General features: G+C 39.6%; 1 protein-coding gene and 1 non-coding gene across 6 annotated transcripts in view; both read left to right on the top strand.

The window, feature by feature from the left end:
• Positions 1-21,693, top strand: part of LOC115215684 (caspase activity and apoptosis inhibitor 1) — a 187,609-nt gene that overhangs the window by 117,620 nt on the left and 48,296 nt on the right. For all 5 annotated transcript variants that reach the window (XM_036506210.1, XM_036506211.1, XM_036506212.1 and 2 more), the window contains exon 6: positions 12,119-12,218. In XM_036506210.1, the coding sequence (XP_036362103.1) occupies positions 12,119-12,218 (100 nt within the window). The remainder of the gene's footprint in view (positions 1-12,118; positions 12,219-21,693) is intronic.
• LOC115215974 lies at positions 20,504-20,607 on the top strand. Its single transcript, XR_003882051.1, has one exon. It is a non-coding gene; the product is annotated as a U6 spliceosomal RNA (small nuclear RNA).

Genomic DNA, 21,693 nt, shown 5'->3' with positions numbered 1-21,693 from the left:
AGCCCGTGCCTGCATGGGCTGAACAGGTGTTATACGATGATAAGGTGGTGAGGTGGTCCAATTGTTACTGCACCAGACGAAATGCTTAGCAGCATTTCTTCCATCTCTTAACATCAGGAGTTCGAATTCTGCTGAGGATGACCTTGCCTTTCGTCCTTTTGGCGTTGATAAAATAATGTACCAGCTGCACAATGGGGTTGATGTTGTCGACTTAATCATTCCTTTAAAATTGTGCTATATATACTTTTTAACCTTTTTACCTGTTTCAGTCATTTGACTGTCGCCATGCTGGAGCACCGCCTTTAGTTGAGGAAATCGACCCCCAGGACTTATTCTTTGTAAGCCTAGTACTTATTCTATCGGTCTCTTTTGCTCAACCGCTAAGTTACAGGGACACACCAGCATCAGCTATCAAGCGATGTTGGGTGGGGACAAACACAGACACACAAACACATATATATATACATATACACACATACAATGGGCTTTTTGCAGTTTCCATCTACCGAATCTACTCACTAGGCTTTGGTCGGCCTGAGGCTATAGTAGAATACACTCGACTAAGGTGCCACGCAGTGGGACTGAACCCGAAACCATGTGGTTGGTAAGCAAGCTACTTACCACACAGCCACTCCTGCGCCTACTATAATCATGATATTTTGTATTGCTGAAATTTATTTACAATTTCTAATCTCCCTCGATTACATGTGTCTATACATGCATACACTTGTCTTATGAGCTTATGTCCTCATCATATACTCAAATAGAAGGCCTTACATCATTTATTTGAACTATTTTGATATATACATGTGTTTATTGATCCTAAAAGTACATAAATAGAACAACATATCCCATACAATCGTGTCTTATAAATCAGTAGAAATATGATCTCGTTTATTTGGATGTAAATTACTGACAACCAAAGTTTATATCGTCTACTAAAAATTTGTGTGCGTGTGTGTGTGTGTATTTATTCATGTATATGTCACCAATCCATCATCATCACCATTATCATCATCATCATTTTATATCCATTCGTCTGTGCTTCGTGTATGGGTAGTGTGGGTTTCACTGTATTTTATCGTTTGTTGCAGTTGTCTACATCATCTGCATCATATAGCAACAACATGGTAAACTGGCCAACATCATTGATGTGTAAGCTGTTTGACATTATGTCCCTATGTTCTTTAATTCAGTTTCTTATTCTTTCATACATTGGTACTTCTTTGGCTGGTTCTAGTTGGGATATTCAGTTTCTCTGGGAAGTGGCTGCTAGCCCCCTTTACTGCTTCCACTCCACTCATTCTGCCCTTCTCCATCTCTGGAGGAAGGGTCCTGAAATGTTCCTCAGGAAATGTCTCACAACACAATATATACATTTCAGAGAAAGAGAGAGAGAGAGAGAGAGAGAGAGAGAGAGAAGGGAGAGAAGTGGCTTGTGGGGAGAGAGGTGGAGGTGAGGAGAAAGTGAGGAAAAGAGAGGTAGGGAGAGAAAAGAAGCAATCTTGAGAGGATGAAAGGCAAAATTGATCTTGAGAAGGCTTGAATTCAGAGAACCAGAAGAAACACTTCAATGCATTCTGTCCAATGCTCTCACAAACTCAGCCAATTTGTCTCCAACATGTTCTCATCCATTCCTATGATCTTTGGTATCTTGTATGAACATACCTGGTTTGCTAATTGCCATACGCTCACATTGTTGGTGGTGGTGATGGTGTGTGTGTATTCTTTTATCCTTTTACTTGTTTCAGTCATTTGACTGCGGCCATGCTGCAGCACTGCCTTTAGTCGAATAAATCATCCCTAGGACCTGTTCTTTGTAAGCCTAGTACTTATTCTATGAGTCTCTTTTGCTGAACTGCTAAGTTACAGGGACGTAAACACACCAACATCAGTTGTCAAGTGATGTTGGGGGACAAACACACTCACACATACACACATATATACATACAATGGACTTCTTTCAGTTTCCATCTACCATATCCACTTACAAGGCTTTGGTTGACCCAAGGCTATAGTAGAAGACACTTACCCAAGGTGCCATGCAGCGGGACTGAACCCGAAACCATGTAGTTGGGAAGCAAGCTTCTTACCACATGTAGTTTGCTAGTTTAGAAGAGCAGGATAAGTTGCAGTAGTGGTAGTAGAGACAGCGAGAGGATACAGTATTTTTATGTGCAAGTTGTTGTTAAGGTCTGGGAATAATAGCAAGTGTCTTGTTGACACACGCACACACTCCCTACAGCAACATTCCCAGGGTTTGAACCTCTGATCTATTAGCTTTTTGATAACCTATAACCTTGTTTATCTAATGCTTTGAATAGTTTGTATTTCAGTTTCTTGCCCCTGCTAGAAATAGCTGGCAAGTCTCTCGGACGATGCACTATTTAAATAAAAATGAAAGTCATTTGATCATATAGTCCTCAACAAATTATGTCTGAATAAGAGACAGGGGAGTCATGGGCGGAAGATTTTTGATGATAGGTTTGCTAGATGTGAGTTGAAATGAGAGCTAAACAATGAGGTGCTGGCAGAAACGTTAGCACGCCCGGCGAATTGCGTAACCGTATTTCGTCTGCTGTTACGTTCTGAGTTCAAATTCCGTCGAGGTTGACTTTGCCTTTCATCCTTTCTGGGTCGATAAATAAAGTACCAGTTTCGCACTGGGGTCGATGTAATTGACTTAATCCCTTTGTCTGTCCTTGTTTGTCCCCTCTGTGCTTAGCCCCTTGTGGGTAGTAAAGAAATAGGTATTTCGTCTGCTGTTACATTCTGAGTTCAAATTCCGTCGAGGTCGACTTTGCCTTTCATCCTTTCGGGGTTGATAAATAAAGTACCAGTTTTGCACTGGGTTGATATAATCGACTTCATCCGTTTGTCTGTCCTTGTTTGTCCCCTCTGTGTTTAGCACCTTGTGGACAATAAAGAAATATATATTAAAGTTTGTAGTTTTAGATGCCCTAATCGAAACTGGCCATAGCTGATGTGGACCTAAACATTGCTAGCCATATCTAGCCCCTAATACTAATTGCAGTATATTGTATGTTAAATAATGTAGTCCGAGATACAATATGACAGAATGAGTATGGTTGATACTTTGACCATTGGTCTGCTGGACCAGAGCTGACCTGGGGCTATAAAGTAATAACAAATATCTACAGGAATTCGGTGTTCTTTTATGCAGAAACTTCCTGAAATACGTGCAATAGATGTGCAGTTTGCATGGCACCAGCTGGTGGTGCAACATGTTTACTGATGCTGTTTTGTCTTCACGTTCTGATGCACACATGCATACGCACGGCTTCTATGTTCTAAAGTCATGAACACACACACACGCGCACGCATACACGGATGCAAACTGCCACAGAGCTACAGCTTACACGTATGCACACCGTATATTTTTTATTAAATGTGTGAATAGATAGAGTAGGTGTACATACACCGATGCAGTAAGCTACGTCAGTGAGTCAGTCAGTTAGAAATGTTGTAACTAAGTAGTTAGCTAGTCAACAATAACCGCATCAATATGGTCTTCTTGTAGAGTCATCTCACGGAAGAGAGAGGGAATATTTAATAAAGCGACTGGTTTATTTTTTTCATTTTTCTTTTTAATTTTTTATTGCTGCTTCTTGCAATAAGTGAACAAATAGATAGACAGTTGTGTGTGTGTGTACATGTGGATATGTATATACATGTGAATATGTGTATATATGTATACACATTGATGTATGTACATGTATATATAAATGTATGTATATGTATATATAGATGTATGTATGTATAAATGTATGTATATGTATATATAGATGTATGTATAAATGTATGTATATATAGATGTATGTATATGTATATATAGATGTATGTGTATATAAATGTATGTATATGTCTATATAGATGTATGTATATGTATATATAGATGTATGTATATATAAATGTATGTATATGTCTATATAGATGTATGTATATATAGATATGTGTATATATGATCTACACATATATACATATATCTATGTATATGTATATATAGATGTGAGCATGTGGATATGTGTATATATGTGTGTGTGTGTAGATATGTGAATATGTGTATACACATTGATGTATGATCATGTATATATAAATGTATGTATATGTCTATATAGGTTATGTATATATAGATATGCATATATATGATCTATACATATATACATATATCTATATCTGTATATATAGATGTATGTATATGCACACACACATATATAAACAGAAAGAGAGAGAGAGATAGATAGATTGGCAGATAGATTGATAGATAGATAGACGGACAGACAGACAGATAAATGGACTGAGATGGAAAGTTAGACTGTTAGGTAGAGAAACGGATTGAGAGATGAAGGACAGATGGGCATAAATCAATAGTATATGAATGTGCATATATATATATATATATATATATATATATAGATAGATAGATAGATAGATAGGTTAATAGGTAGACAGAAAGATAGATTCTAAAATAATGTCTCTTTTACTCTTTTACTTGTTTCAGTCATTTGACTGTGGCCATGCTGGAGCACCACCTTTAGTCGAGCAAATCGACCCCAGGACTTATCCTTTGTAAGCCTAGTACTTATTGTATCAATATCTTTTGCCGAACCACTAAGTTATGGGGACGTAAACATGCCAGCATCGGTTGTCAAGCGATGTTGGGGGGACAAACACAGAATACAAACACACACACACACACACACATATATATATACGAAGGGCTTCTTTCAGTTTCTATTTACCAAATCCACTCACAAGGCTTTGGTCAGCCCGAAGCTATAGTAGAAGACACTTACCCAAGATGCCACGCTGTGGGACTGAACCCAGTACCATGTGGTTGGTGAGCAAGTTACTTACCACACAGCCACTACTTCTTGCTGTTCTTAAACATGGAAATTGCTATTCATACATTATTTCTGTGTGTGTGGTAAGAAATAAGGCCATGTATATCAATATGGAAATTGGAAAAATTAGACGCAGACAATGTGAGTATGTTACAGTGGAGAGATTTGAGGAAATGTCCCCTTATCAGCTGTTCCTTTTTGAGAACGGGCAGTATGGAATTTTTTTGCGGGGTTTTTTTTTTCACAGTTCAATGCGGATGACTCAAAATTTACAAGAATTGGCAGCTGTTAAAAGGGAAACTTCCTCATTTGTGTGTGGTTGTGCCTTCATTAGTCATACTTAATTACTTGTGTACTATGCGTATTTATATGTGTGTGTATATATATATATATACATATATACATACACACACACACACACACACACACATATATATATAATTTTCTTTACTTGTTTCAGTCATTTGACTGTGGCTATGCTGGAGCACCACCTTGAAGGGTTATAGTTGAAGAAATCGACTGCTGGACTCCTTTCTTGAGCCTAGTACTTATTCTTGAGCCTAGTACTTATTCTGTCAGTCTGTTTTGCCAAACTGCTGAGTTACAAGGACATAAACACACCAACATTGGTTGTCAAACAATGGTGGTGGGGAATAAACACGGACACAAAGATACACACATAAATATATATATATATATGTATATTCTTTTAGTCAAAAAAATTGACCCCTGGACTTGTTCTTTGTAAGCCTGGTACCTATTCTATTAGTGTCTTCTGCAAACTACTAAGTTACAGGGACATAAACACACCAAAACCTATGCAATTGAAAGCTGGAGAAAACTTTTCAAATATAAAATGGAAGTATACAGAAATAAACATTATTTTCCATCTTACTGATAGTTTTGTTTCGTGTTTGAAAAATTAAAATTTATCTTCTGGTTTATTGTTGTTTATATTTTGAAATACATATATAATCATGGCTGATGCTGGTGTGACGTAGCAGGCACCTGTGCTGGTGGCATGCAAAAAGCACCTTTCAAATGTTAGGCTTCACGGAGGTGATAAGTGATGGAGATGTTTGATGAGATGCTGTGTTTGAGAAGATTCGTCGAGTCCAGTGAAATTGTAGTTGTAGTGGATGCTGGTGTCACATAACTGGCATCCATGCTGCTGGCATGTAAAAAGCATCATCATCATTGTTCGACCGTGGTCGAGACAATGGAATTTACCATGCTATGCCAGACCTCAAGGTCCATGATAGCATTACTGAGGTCCTGTTGCTGGATGCCTGTATCCCTGGAGATTACATCAGGGTAGGAGAGTGTGCGCCCTCTGGTATCGCGAGTAGATGGCTTCCAGATGAGAAGAGTAGAAATTACCTCGTTTTCAGCTCTACAACAATGTCCAGCAAACTGGACTCTTCTACCTTTCACAAGAGATGACACAGTTGGTAGTTTCCCATATATTTGTACTTTGGTTGGATGACGCTTTCACGAGAGATTTTGAGCACCCATTACCTTCTTGGAGTGGTTGGCATTAGAAAGGGCATCACGCCATAGAACCAATGCCAAATCAAATTGGAATGTGGTGCAGCTTTACAGCTTACCAGTTTCAGCTAAATCATCCAACCCATGCTGGCATGGAAAGCCGATGCTAAATGATGATGAAGATGATGATGGATGCACCAAAATCCTCTCAGTACTTAGGGGTTTTTCGAGTTTTAATCCAGCCCTAGTTGTTGCACAATAGGAATAAAAGATGTTCTTCACTGCATACTGTGAGACATACACTGTACCAAAGTTGGTTGGGGCTTCAATCTCCTGTACGAGATAATGCAAATTGTGATGACGACCCAGTCCAAGATGTACCATTTTGGAGGAAAGGAACTGAGATAGTGGTGGTTGTAGTGTTGGTAGTGGTGACAGCAATGGCAGTGGTATTCATCATAATCATCATCATCATCATCGTTTAATGTCCGTTCTCCATGCTAGCATGGGTTGGACGGTTCAACTGGGGTCTGGGAAGCCAGAAGGCTGTGCCAGGCCCAGTCTAATCTGGCAGTGTTTCTACAGCTGGATGCCCTTCCTAACATATTGGAAGTGCTTATTTCTATTTTGCTTTCTTTGCAAGTGTAGTTAATCTTGGTTGTTTAATATTATTAATCCAGTAATCACTACCACAGTAACTAATTTGTTTTACTCACATGTCAGATATACAAATACAAAAACAAACAAAATAAACAGCAAAACAATTCACATTTGATTTTGGTTATTTTGTGGCGGTTGTTTTTGTATTGACTTTTTTATTTGGTTTTTGTCTTTGTTAAAATTGTATGTCTTAATTGTAAATGAAGATTAAGAAATTAGAATTAGTGTGTGTGTGTGTGTGTGTATAGTGGTGGGGTAGAATAAATTTTTCTTTTTCTTTGTTCGGTTTTTGTTCAATTCCTTTATTTCATTACAATTTCCAATAATTTTCTATTTTTGTCTGTTTTTTTTTTTTTGCTTTTTTGTTTTGTTTAAAGAAAGCAACACAAACAAATCTTTGTATCCCAACCTTTGCCCCATTGTCACCCAGTCTAGGAAAGTTGCTCTTTCAAAATGTCATTGACGAGGTGTTGAATTTAATCTTGCTCTACTCTCAACACCCTAAATCATCACCTGATATCATCATCATCTTCCTCATTCACATCATTATCCTTCTCATCATCACCATCAATATTACCCTCATTGTCATCATCATAATGTCTATTGTGGGTTGGCTAGGTCTGTAATAACACAGTTTACATACATCTCTTCATCCTGCATCATTTCTGCTAGGACCTAACTTTCTTAGACCTACCTCTACTTCATTGTCAAATGCCTTAGTCAGCCGTTCGTATCTATTCTCTATCGTTCAGCCCTTAACACTTGTTTCTGGGTCAAACAAAGGAGCATTCATGCTGAAAATAGCAGCTGGAGTTCCTTCATATTACACCTTATTTGCCCTTAAAGGAACTTACAAACTGATAATATAGTCCTAGATATTCATAAAGATGGTTGAAGATGGCTGGAGTATTTTTTAATTGTATGCCTGTCCATTCACTTCTGACATGCAGCTCAATAATAATACAAAAACAAAAAAATAGCCATTTACGATCCCATCGTTTCATCCTTCTGCCCTTACATTATCTGTGTTAACACTGAGATCAAATCATTCTTGTTCATATCGTCCTGACGTTTTTGATGTCCAGCTATTCCACCAAGTTGTATACTTATACTCCACCGACCTCTTATATTGCCACTTGACATCTTTAGTAACTTTACATCTTTACTGCTAGACTCGAGTCATTTCACTGCTGCCTAGGTGTGCGTGCATGCACACACCCACCCATTCATCCATCCATGCCTCCATCCATCTTCTCTGCTTGCTATTCACTGGAGGTTTGTCAGGGTACAGTCTTCAGGTATTTCCTCCATGAAATCCTGTCTTTACACTTTCCAGCTGGATTCTTAAGCGTGACCAACTATAACTATGGATATTTATTTCTTTATTGCCCACAAGGGGCTAAACATTGAGGGGACAAACAAGGACAGATAAAGGGGTTAAGTCAATTACATGGATACCAGTGCATAACTGGTACTTATTTAATAGACCCCGAAAGGATGAAAGGCAAAGTCGACCTCGGTGGAATTTGAACTCAGAATGTAGCGGCAGACGAAATACCGCTAAGCATTTCGCCTGGCGTTCTAATGATTCTGCCAGCTTGCCGTCTTCAATGACTATGGATATTATCCAACCATTTTTCTGATGATCTACCCTTAGGTCTCCTGCTAATTGGTTTGGCTTGAAGGATCCATCTTGTGATTCTTTCCTGCAACATTCCAATCACATGTCCATAGTACCGGAGCTGTGACTGCTCAATTCTGAGCAGTGGGACCGGTTTTATATGTGAAGTAGCTGGTCCCGTGCCGTGAAAAATGATGGCTAATTGTAGTATTTTATACATAAGTATGTGGAGGCGCATGGCTTAGTGGTTAGGGTGTCAGCATCATGATCATAAGGTTGTGGTTTCGATTCCTGGACTGGGCAATGCGTTGTATTCTTGAGCAAAACACTTCATTTCATGTTGCTCCAGTCCACTCAGGTGACAAAAATGAGTAATCCTGTGACAGACTGGCATCCCATCCAGGTGGGGAATTTCTATGCCACTGAAACTGAGAAACTGGCCCTTATGAACCTGGCATGGCTCGAGAAGGAACATTTATTTTCATATATAAGTATGGATGATAAATCAAATTAATACACTTGTCAATGTTATCTAGTGGCTGTCTTTTGAGACGTGACACGAATCATCATTTGTTAACGGAAGAATGCTGGTTCACACATACTTTCATATACTTCCCTTGTACATGTACACACCTATACTCACACAGAGTTGAAACGCTGTTTCATTTTTCTTTTCGCCGTTGAATGCTCACCATCCCACTTCCATTGCACGCACACACACATGCACAAACATTCACATACCTCCCTTTTACATACACTCACATATACTCACACAGAGCTGAAACGTTCCCGCTACCAGTTTGCCGTCACCCCTTCCTTCCTTATTCATATGTTGTGACGGAGAAAAACAAAAGAGTATTATTATAGTAGATTATCTGAGCCCTTTTGTATTGAGTTCTCTCTGAATTCAAAACATTTCGAGTGAGTTTGTCTCATGCATTAGACTGGGATATTTCAACAAACACAGTTCTAACGCTCTTTAGTTTACTACTGAATAAGTCATATACACAAACATACACATATGTTAAAAGTGAGGTGAGATTTGAGTGAGATTTGGCAGTTGTTTCTAGCTAAGGAAGACTCCCTTGCTGGCTAGCTGATGATTATGGCAGTAATGATCATGGTGGTGGTGGTGGTTGTGGTGGTGGAAATGCAACTGAAATACCTTTTTGTGTAATAATTTGTTTTCAGAGATTGTTTGAAGTGTGTGCATATATGTATGCGTATGTGTGTATATAAGGTTGATAAATATAAGATTATATATATGTGTGTGTATGTGTGTGTGTGTGTGTATGTATGTGTGTATATATATATATATATATATATATATATATATATATATATATATATGGATGGGTGGGTGGGTAGAGAGAGGGAGAAAGGAATGGATTAACATCACTAGAGGTTATTTGGAAATTTTTTTCCGTTCCCCTCCTCACCTCCATATATGATTGATGGAGGATAACTGAGAAGGACAGACAGACAGACACGAGGAATATTTCAAAAATGTCCATCATCTGTTTTATGAATAATTTGCCAAAGGACAGCACAATGGAGCTGTAGGAAAGAAAAGAAAAGAAAAGAAAAACTAAAACAAAACCATCTTCCTCTCTGTCTGTCTCTCTCTATCTCTCATACTATTTCTTCATTTTTGCCTTTCTTTTTTTTCTTTCCATCCTTCTCTCCTTCCTTGTCTCTTTCCTACTCGTATCTCTCTTTGTCTCCTCCACTTCTTTCTCCTCTGCTTCTTTCTCAGTTCTCTCTCTTCTTCTTCTCCCTCTCTTCTTCCTCTCCCTCTCTTCTTCCTCTCCCTCTCTTCTTCCCCTCCCTCTCTTCTTCCTCTCCCTCTCTTCTCTCTTGTCAGTTCCCTGTCTCCTGAGTTTTCTCAAATTCTCTCTTTTTCTCTCTCATTTTTTCTTAGTTCTTCTCCCCTCTCTCTTTCTCTACATCTCATTCCCTTCTCTCTCTCTTTCTCATTCTTTCTTAGTTCTTCTCCCCTCTCTCTTTACTTCTCATTCCCTCCCCTTCTCTCCCCCCTTCCCCTACTTCTCATTCCCTTCTCTTCTCCTTCTCTCTTTACTTCTCATTCCCTCCCCTTCTCTCCTCCCTTCCCCTACTTCTCATTCCCTTCCTTTCTCCCTCTCTCTCTACTTCTCATTCCCTTCTCTCTCCCCCTCCCTCTCTCTAATTCCCTATCCCATTCCCACTGACCACACCTTCTTCCCCCTTCCCCCACCACTCTGGCCTTCCGTTTGATGACCACCAAACTATTCCCTGTAAAAATACTTGAAGATTAATGTGGCTCTAACTTTCTGCAGCACTGTAAGGATGCCGTGCTGTGTCACGGCGTGCCATGATGTGTCACAGAGCTTGCATGACAGCTGACGCGCATGTGGTTCTGCAAAGAGGAGGGGACTAAGAAACGAATGTAGGATTGGAGAGGAAGATGGTGTGTACAAGAGAGAGAGAGAGAGAGAGAGAGAGAGAGCAGTATTTAGTGGTGATGGTCATTGATGGGGATGGTCTTTATTTCTTTAGCGGCATGTCAACAAGATTGATAGAGTGGGGGTAGGAGGTTGCAGTGGTGTTATAGGATCGATGGTGTGGTGGTGGTGGTGGTGGTGGTTGGTGGTGGTGGTGGTGGTTGTGGTGGTGGTGGTTCAGTTGTAGTGATGCTGTAGGAATGGTGGTGAAGTGATGAAAAATAATAATAATAATAACAACAACAACAACGATGCAGACACAAACAACAATTATAATAATCACAACAAAACAGACACATTCACACACTTAAACATTGATATAGATTTACATACATGCACACACATTGATGTATACACATTTTGTCGTACATGTATATTTACAACGAGGTACACACCCATGTTGATATGTGTAGGTACACAGATGTATTGACATGTATGGATCAGTACAAATTGACATATATATATATATATACACACACACACACAGGTGTATAGAAATACATACACATATACACACACTCATAGGTACTTGTTAATATGTAGTTGTAAATACACACATGCACAAAGAAAAACCACTCATACACACTTTTTTCCCCACATATTTTTTCCTCAGTATACACTTCACACACAAATGCACGCACACACAAATCCCTGTGTACACACACACACACACACACACACACACGCATGAAAATTTTGCTCACACATCTTTCTCTCTCTCTCTCTCTATGTGTTGAGGCTACATATCAATGACAACTATATCCACCAACGCAAACTACTGTAAACCCGCATGTGGTCTCTCAGTTTGCTAGAAATAGCCAGATCTCTCTCTTAGACACATCGCGAGAATAGGAGGACATACTGGACAATGTACTCCTATTCAGGAATGCTAGTGGACTGCAGTAAAGTCCTGTTATAAATGTAGACACTTTTTAGCGTATTCACTGATTAATTGGTTTCTAATCATTATTGATTGTTTGATTTATGTCTTCGTTAAACAGCTGGGAATGTATCTAAGCGAAGCACAGTTGCTGCACAACCAGCAGATTCTACTTCATCTTCAATCGACAGAGTGGAGTTCCAACCCGTAGCCGATAGCAGGTAAAGATTTCAAACTTTTCTTTCCTCAACTTTGTGATTTTGCATCTGTATGCATGTGTATGTATCCATATATGTGGCCCTCAACCACATTTCAACTCATAACATAGAGAGAGAGAGATTGAGAGAGAGAGAGAGAGAGGTGACTAAATACCAGATATATGTTCCTGCGATCTACCATTTATACTATACCAAATCTACCACCAGTTGTTGACACATCATCACACATACTTTAACCCTTTCGTTACCAACCTGGCTGAAACCACCTCTGGCTCTGTAGTACAAATGTCTTGTTTCCTTAAGTTTTGAATGAAAATCTTCCACCAAACCTTAGTCACAATTTATGTTCCTAACACTAGGTTAATGATAACTAAGTTATTTTACTAAATCCTTTGTTATATTTAAAGTAATTGAAAGAAACACAGAGCATCTCAAAATAAATACAGTAACAAAAGGGTTAAGGGAAGGTGTGTTGTATTAAATTACAAGACATGTACATCACTTTATTGAGTTTAAAATGATGAATGACAAAATTGCCACTGGTTGAATTTGATGCAGGGTAGAGCCAAAAGTCCTCAGATTCACTATCTTTGATAACCATTTCAACAACAAACATACACTAAGCAATGGTCCAAACCCTGATGGTATCCCCCCCAAAAAAATGCAAAGCAAAAGATAAAACATTGGCTACTTGGAAACATTGTTTTCATCTGCCCAACTTCATTAGAGTCAAACCAGGGGCTGTGTAAAATATGGGATATTTTTTTTATTTTAAAATTTTTTTGCTGCCCTCTGTATAATGGACACAGTGAAATTAACACACCAAAACTGGAAACAGCGAGGCATATGAGCCGTGCAATGACCGATGGGTGGAGCATCTTGTGAGTGAGATGTGAATTGGAGGAGCGTCTTGGCAATAGGAGGACAAATGGATGGATCATCCAGGCAGTGAGATGGCAGAGCGGGTGGAGCATTTTGGGAGTGAGAGGATAAAGAGTGGTAAGCATCCTGTGAGAGGACAAAGTGGGTATAGCATGTGGGCAGCAGGTGGAACATCTTGAGAGTAAGATGATGTATGGATGTACCATGTGGGCAGTGAGATAATTGTGGGTGGGGCATCTTCGTTATGAGATAAGTGGGCAGGGCATCTTGAGAGTGAGATGACAAATGGGTGTAACATCTGGGCCCCGAGATGGTAGAGTGGGTGAGGCATCTTGTGAGTAAGATGACAGGATGGGAGGCACCACTTGGGAGTGAGATGACTGGGTGGAATACCTGGGCAGTGAAATGACATAGGTAGTGAAGAATCATAGTATGGAGATAAGGGCCAGTGGACCATAGACCCTGTTGATGGCAGTATGGGTGATGTATTACAGCCTTGAAATGGTAGAGTGGGTGGAGCATCACAGCCATGAAATTGCAGTGTGGGAGGAGTGTCAGGCAAAACGTTTTGTGGCATTCAGTTGCATCCACCTATATTCACAGTTTAAATAAAGATGACTTTGTTTTATTTAGTTCCAGGTTGATATAATAAAATACCACTGACATATCATCGTCATCATCGTTTAACGTCCGTTTTCTGTGCTAGCATGGGTTGGACGGTTCGACCGGGATCTGGGAAGCCAGGAGGCTGCACCAGGCTCCAGTCTGAGCTGGCAGTGTTTATACAGCTGGATGCCCTTCCTAATGCCAACCACTCCGTGAGTGTAGTGGGTGCTTTTTATGTGCCATCGGCACAGGTGCCAGGGGATGCTGGCTTTGGCCACATTTGGATGGTGCTTTTTACGTGCCACCGGCACAGGTATCACAACTACAATTTCCATTTGATATTTATTTTGATACTGAGGTCAAATTAATTATCACCATTTCCTCCAAAATGTGGCAAATTGGCGGAGTCCTTAGAGCATCAGATAAAATGTCTTGTATATATTTCAGTTTCCTGCATTCTCGGTTCAAACTCAATTTAGATCAACGGCTTTCCTTTTCATCCTTCCTGGGTTGACAAATAGATTAGTAGTACAGAGCAGCGTGATGGAAATATCACTGCATCAAATAGATAGCTTTGTGGTTTTTGTTCAACTCTTTCTGTATTGAGTTCACATTCTGCCACAGCCTACCTGGCTGATAAAGTCAATCCATCACCTGATTTAACATTGACACAGGTCCTTTCACTGAGTTTACTATATTGCACAAACTGAAGATAGGTCTTATGTTTGAAGATAACTTCCTCACTCTCTCTTAATAATCTTGAAGTCCCTTTTAAGCAGTGGTTCTCAACTGGGGTCCATGTGGCCCCTGAGAGTCCAAATAAGTTTTTGTGGGGGTCCACCTGGAAAATAGTAAATTGGGGATCCACAACAGTATTTTGTGGGCCCCTGAAAAAATTTTTGTTTCATATGTGTTTTGGTATGTCTTGCAAGAAACAGCTAGGTTTCTCTCTCTAATATTTTCCATAGTTCAACTTACACAAGTTAATGTGTGAAAGGAATTTTGAAAGAAGTATCTATAAAACTAGTTTCTAAACATCGAATGGTTATGGAGTCCACCAGAATAAAACAGTAGATAAAAAAAAATGTTTCAAAACCCCTGCTTTAAAAGATGAAAGGTACTAACTTTCTTTCTGATAATCTGTGACCATGTTGCAACTGTACCAGTGATATACTGGGTTCAGTTAGCTGTTTGTACTTCCTCCAAGATCTGTTGACTTTGATATATTGCAATTTGCCTTTCACTTATTTGTGGTTGATAAAATGCGTACTAGTGAGATACAGAGGTGAAGTAAGGCATCCATACCTCTCCCTCCTCTCAAAATACCTGCCTTTGAAGTGAAATTAGAAATCCTTATTTTAGATTAGTAGATTGGCAGAATTGTTTGTGTATCAGACAAAATGCCTAACGGTCTGTAGTTATAGTTCTTTATGTTCTTGGTTCGAATCCTGCTAAGGTTAACTTTGCCTTCCAGTGTCAATAAAATACAGTACCATTAAGGTCCATTTAACCAACTATCTCCTCCCCTAATTGCCTGGCACCATATCTATGTTGGAACCACTTATCATTAAGGCAAGAGAAAGAAGCGAGCTGGTTGAATCGTAAGCATGCCGGACAAAATGCTTAGCGGCATTTCGTCCATTTATACATTCTGGGTTCAAATACTGCCCCGGTCGACTTCGTCTTTCATCCTTTTGGGGCCAATGAGATTATTACTAATTATGTACTGGGGTCAATTTAATCGACTTACCCGTTTTGTCCCGCTTCCAAATTTCAGGTCCTGTGCTTGTTGTAGAAAAGATTATTAAGGCAGGAGAAAAAGGTGCTGCTTTCCTGTAAATTTGTGTTAAGGTGTATGACAATGATGAGTATGTCCTGGTTGAATGGATGTGTTTATAGCGTGTGACAACCGACCAGGTACCACAACTGGAAAAGATAGTTGCCCTTGGTAATCGGGGTTTTCAAGGATATGTGTTAAGTTAAGTTAATTTTTTGGCTCAAAAAGCAAAAAGCAAGGCCATGTAGGGGGACATGGAGTTATGTACAGGGAGGGTGGTCATGCAAAGATTGTGTCCTTGGTAGCTTATCTGCTGCAACAATTTTGTGTTGTTGTTGTTGCTTTTTTAAATCCTTATTTACATTATCTTGTGTAAAACACCCATTTGTTTCTGTAAACAGTTCCTGTAATGTCTTCTGGTATGTTGCCCTTGTGGCAATAAACAGATATTTATTTGTTCTTATGTTTGTATATTTGTTTTGCAAGATTCTTGATGGGAAATCTTGTGTTGAAACAGATATTGTTGTATTTAGGGATGGTCACGTTGCCAGTTTAGCAAATAAAAACACACGCACTATATATACAATCATCATCATCATCATTTAATGTCCGCTTTCCATGCTAGCATGGGTTGGACGATTTGACTGAGGTCTGGCGAACCAGACTCCAATCTGATCTGGCAGAGTTTCTACAATAGGAATACAAAATACAAAATGGCTGAGCGTTAGTAAGGAGAGACACACAAATAAGAAAAAAGAAAGCAAAGGACCACTGATGAGGTCACAGGAGTGTGATGAAAGAACTCTGGCCGAAATAAGATTAAGATTAATGTAAAAAACAAATAAAGCTGAAGCAAATTAACACCAAATATATAGTGCGTGTGTTTTTATTGGCTAAACTGGCAAAATGACCCTTCCGAAATACAACAATATTTATTCTTATATTTATATTTACATTAGTTTGTTCATTGCATTTTGTGTTTAGCTCCCTTTCTCTCTCTCTCTCTCTCTCTCTCTCTCTCATTTTGACTAAGACCAACACTACCTCTCTTTATCTCTCTTTTGCTATTGATCGACAATCTCCACTGCAAACCCCTACAACCAGGCCACCGGCATTGTTTGCACCATCTCCAACACGGTCCAGCTGTACACTAAATCTACTGGTTGCACCAAGCCTGCGGCCACTACTGTCGCATACACTGCTACACCCTATCTACACAGTCATTCAAGCCTTTTAGAAATAGCAGCTGAATCTCCTTCATATCACACTCTAGATCAATGTTTCGTAACCTTTTGCTCGGTCCCCCACTCACCACCGCTACCACATTCGATGGGGAACAAAACTGGCCATCACCCCACTCCTTAAGTCTTCTGTTGTGGTATTCAAAAATTGAATTGCCTGTAAGGTTGACCTGGGGCTAAACAACAATTCTGCCCTCACGACCACCACCACCACAGTCACTGCCAAAGCCAATTACCACCACCACTATTACTACTACTACCACCACTACTACAACCACTATCACCACCACCACCACCATAGTCACTGCCAAAGCCACTTGCTACTACTGTTACTACTACCACTATCACCACTTCCACAACTACTACAACCACTATCACCATCACCACCACCACCACCACAGTACTGCCAAAGCCAATTACTACTACTTTTACTACTACTGCTACTGCTACTACTACTACTACTGTTACTACTACTGCTGCTGCTACTACTACTATCACCATCACCACTTCCACAACTACTACAACCATTATCACCACTCTTACTTCCTCCATAATCACCACTACTACCATCACCACCACTCTATTCCTATCATCATCATCATCATCACTATCACCCAGTGGCAGTTATTCCACCCCTTCTGCCATCCGATAAGGCTGCTGGGGAGGTGCAGAGCCGACTGTAGCCATCAGCTGAATTAGCTTTAAAACCGGGGGGGGGGGGGGGGGGGCAATGTCTTGTTCTCCATGGTTTGGGTCTTTCACTGCTGCCTGAAACTTCTGAGGACCAGAAAAAGCTGGTGAGGGAGGAGGAGGAGAACAGAGAGAGAGAAAGAAAGGGAGTGGGGAGAGAGAGAGAGAGTGAGAGGGGAAGGGAGAGAGGGGCTTAATCTAAATTAGATTTTTCACTTAAGAGAAGATTAGCATAAATTACTGCAATACACCTGCTGCCAGTACTACTGTTGTTGTTATTGTTTTTGCCATTGTTGTTGCTGCTCCTAATGCTGCTGTTGTTGTTGTTTCTGGATTCTTTTCATCGGCACAGGAGTGGCTGTGTGGTAAGCAGCTCGCTTACCAACCGCATGGTTCCGGGTTTAGTCCCACTGCGTGGCACCTTGGGCAAGTGTCTTCTGCTATAGCTTTGGGCCGACCAAAGCCTTGTGAGTGGATTTGGTAGACGGAAACTGAAAGAAGCTCGTCGTATATATGTATATATATGTATGTGTGTGTGTGTGTGTGTGTTTGTGTGTCTGTGTTTGTCCCCTCCTCCAGCATCTCTTGACAACCGATGCTGGTGTGTTTACGTCTCCGTTACTTAGCGGTTCAGCAAAAGAGACCGATGGAATAAGTACTCGGCTTACAAAGAATAAGTTCTGGGTTCGATTTGCTCGACTAAATGTGGTGCTCCAGCATAGCCACAGTCAAATGACTGAAACAAGTAAAAGAATAAAAGGGTATTACTTTTTTTCTTTTATTTCAACTCCCTCTTCCACACTGCAGCATTACTTGAAGTAGTTGTTGTTGTTGTTGATGTTTTTGTTTGACCTCAGGTTAGATTCCTCACGAGAAAGATTATAATTAAAAGCATTCCAACTGTTATCACCTTCATGACTCTTTCTTCTATTCACCTTGTTGGTTCCCGTTGATATGGACTGACACAGTTTAGGGAAGAGAGAACACTTCAGAGTTTCTGGAAACATGATTACTGTTTCCAGAAATAAATAAAGAAATTACTGGCACTTGTGCCCCATGCTAGTAGGGTGCTAAGAGCACCATCTGAGCGTGATCGTTGCCAGAGCGACTAACTGGCTTCTGTGCCAGTGGGCAGGTAAAAGGCACCATTCGAGCATGATCATTACCAGCATCACCTTACGGGCACCTGTGCTGGTGGCATGTGTAAAATGATTCAAGCGAGGTCATTGCCAGTACCGCCTGACTGGCCCCCGTGCCGGTGGCATGTAAAAAGCACCCACTACACTCTCGGAGTGGTTGGCGTTAGGAAGAGCATCCAGCTGTAGAAACTCTGCCAGATCAAGATTGGAGCCTGGTACAGCCATATGGTTCGTCAGCCCTCAGTCAAAATCGTTCAACCGCTGCTAGCATGGAAAGCGGACGTTAAACGATGATGATGATGATGTACTTGGTACATTTTGGAAGCTGTTTAGTGTTAAGAAGGCTCTCCAACCATAGACACTCAGCGTAGAATGGAATGTGCAAGCAATATGCAATTACTGACCTTATATGATGGGAGTAGCTCCAAATATGAACTGACTTGTATGATGAAAGTAACGGAGACGTAAACACACCAGCATCGGTTGTCAAGAGATGCTGGAGGAGGGGACAAACACAGACACACAAACACACACACACATACATATATATACATGTGTGTTGAATATAATGTAAGGGGGCCCTAATTTATTTCGCAGGAGTGGCTGTGTGGTAAGTAGCTTGCTAACCAACCACATGGTTCCGGGTTCAGTCCCACTGCGTGGCATCTTGGGCAAGTGTCTTCTGCTATAGCCCCGGGCCGACCAATGCCTTGTGAGTGGATTTGGTAGACGGAAACTGAAAGAAGCCTGTCATATATATATATATATATACATATATATATATATATGTGTTTGTGTGTTTGTGTGTCTGTGTTTGTCCCCCTAGCATTGCTTGACAACCGATGCTGGTGTGTTTATGTCCCCGTCATTTAGCGGTTCGGCAAAAGAGACGGATAGAATAAGTACTGGGCTTACAAAGAATAAGTCCCGGGGTCGATTTGCTCGACTAAAGGCGGTGCTCCAGCATGGCCACAGTCAAATGACTGAAACAAGTAAAAGAGTACTGAGTTACTTTCCTTTCACTTGTATATTGAGAAATTTCAGAGTTTATCAAAGAATTAAAATTTTACCAAATGAAACTCCTATTTGAGTCTCCTTATTTCTCAGAAGGCGGGTGGTAAGCATGAAATACATCATAACATTGAACAGCATATTTAACAAAAATCTATCAAAAAAACGACAAAACAATGAAATAAAATGGTAAATGAGGAAAAATACAAAAGCAGTACAGATAGTAGAACCTGCCAGTTCCTAGATGTGGAATAAAAGCAAAAATGAAATAAATTTAGAAAAAAAAACCCCCAAAAAACAAAGCCTACTCTCTTGAGAAAGTGTGTTTATGATTTTAAGTGAACGCAGTCAAGGAACCCGGTTCTTGGTTAAATGGTGGTTCTTGTTGTATGTTTCTTTGTTGTCAGCTACATGATTAGAAATATTATGAAAACATCCAAGAACCACCTCAACAACAACAACAATAACTACAATGACTAAAGAGAATGTCACGGTTCTTTAAGATGCAAAGAAAAAAAACAAACAGAAAAGAAAGACTTCGTTTGCCTGCCATCAGTTGTTCCATAGAATTTCTTTGTAGTTTTTGGTTTCATCAGGAAGCTGTGATTGAAGAATTGGCGGAACAAAATACACAAAACAGTCAAAAGAGAAACAATTAAAATTCTGAAACCTTTCAGATTGTAAACTGTGAAGAAAAGCAAACCATTTCCTGTTGCCATGGAGAATATTTCTATAATCTCTCCCCGCCTCCTCCTCTCTCTCTCTCTCTCTCTCTCTCATTCCACTTCTTTTTCCATCTCTCCCTCTCACTTGTCTCTGATCCCTCCCTTACTTTCTCTCTGACTTCCCTGTCTTTCTCTCTGTCTCTCAGTTTCATATACATGTCCGCATTATGCATATGTGTGTGCATCTGTGCAAGCTTCTGCATGTTTTGGGTACTTGTTTTGGCTCTACATATATTCACTAAAGTTGGAGCGATACAGAGAAGATTAGCATCACTTCTTTGCAAGGGGGACATGCAAATTTGTGAAACATTCCATATTTTCTAACAATGGAGCACTGGCTATGTTAGAAAATATGGAATGGAGCTCTCATGCTGGAACAGATAATAGGAAAATAAAAGTGCTTGTCATTTTACATAAGTGTGTGCATCTGTGTGCGACGTGGGAGCATATTTGCTAATTTCAGTCTCAATCTTAGTGAACCTAATTTGTGGTAGAAGGCACTTCCTTAACCCTTTAGCATTTAAACTGGCTGGCCCCAATGCTCTACCTGTTCCATAGTCAAACCAGCTAGAGCCAACCTCCTTATACCAGCCCTTTAATGTTCTCCTAAATATAAAATATCACGTCATCGAAATCTTGAACCTACGAGATAATGCATGATTAATTCAAAGCGGTGTGAATAAATAAGAATTATATTTGAGAAAATAATTGGAATGTTAGAGGGTTAAAGTCTCTCTGCTGCAGATTTGAACTCAGAATCATGTCATCATGAAGTGCAGTTCTTAACTAGAAAAACAATGAATGTGCCCCAGGACTGTATATAAAGCATTTAACTTCACTTTGATGTAGGTATATAGAGTATAAGGGTACTATGAAATATATGTGTAATGAGTGCATGCGTTCAGTATATATATATATATATATAATATAATATTATATCTATATATATAAAAGTGAAGTTGTGTGATTGTCTGTCTCCTACGATTTAGATTCCTAACTACTCCCACATTTTGCGGTGCAGTTTAACCAAAAGCGGGTATCTTATAGTCGTAATTCATATCGAGCCCTTCTGGGTATTAGCGCGCGTCTACGATGAGTCTACGATTTAAAAAAAAATTTACCATAATTTTTTCCCATTTTTAATGCATTTTTTGGGCTATTATATAAGGGAAGTAACTCTCTAAAAATACTTACAAACCCGAGCAGCGCCGGGCGATACTGCTAGTTATAATATAAATTAGAGAAAAAATAAAATATATTTTTATAAAACATAACTAGATCACAAAAAGTATAAAAATGAATAATCAATATATAATTTTTTTTTACTTATTACTTATTATATATTGATTATTCATTTTTATACTTTTTCTGATCTATTTATGTTTTATAAAAATATATTTTTTATTT

This window comes from Octopus sinensis, linkage group LG9 (assembly GCF_006345805.1).
Source record: "Octopus sinensis linkage group LG9, ASM634580v1, whole genome shotgun sequence".
NCBI lineage: Eukaryota > Metazoa > Mollusca > Cephalopoda > Octopoda > Octopodidae > Octopus > Octopus sinensis.
The sequence above is the reverse complement of the archived record's forward strand: the minus strand, read 5'-3'. Positions and strand labels throughout refer to the sequence as shown.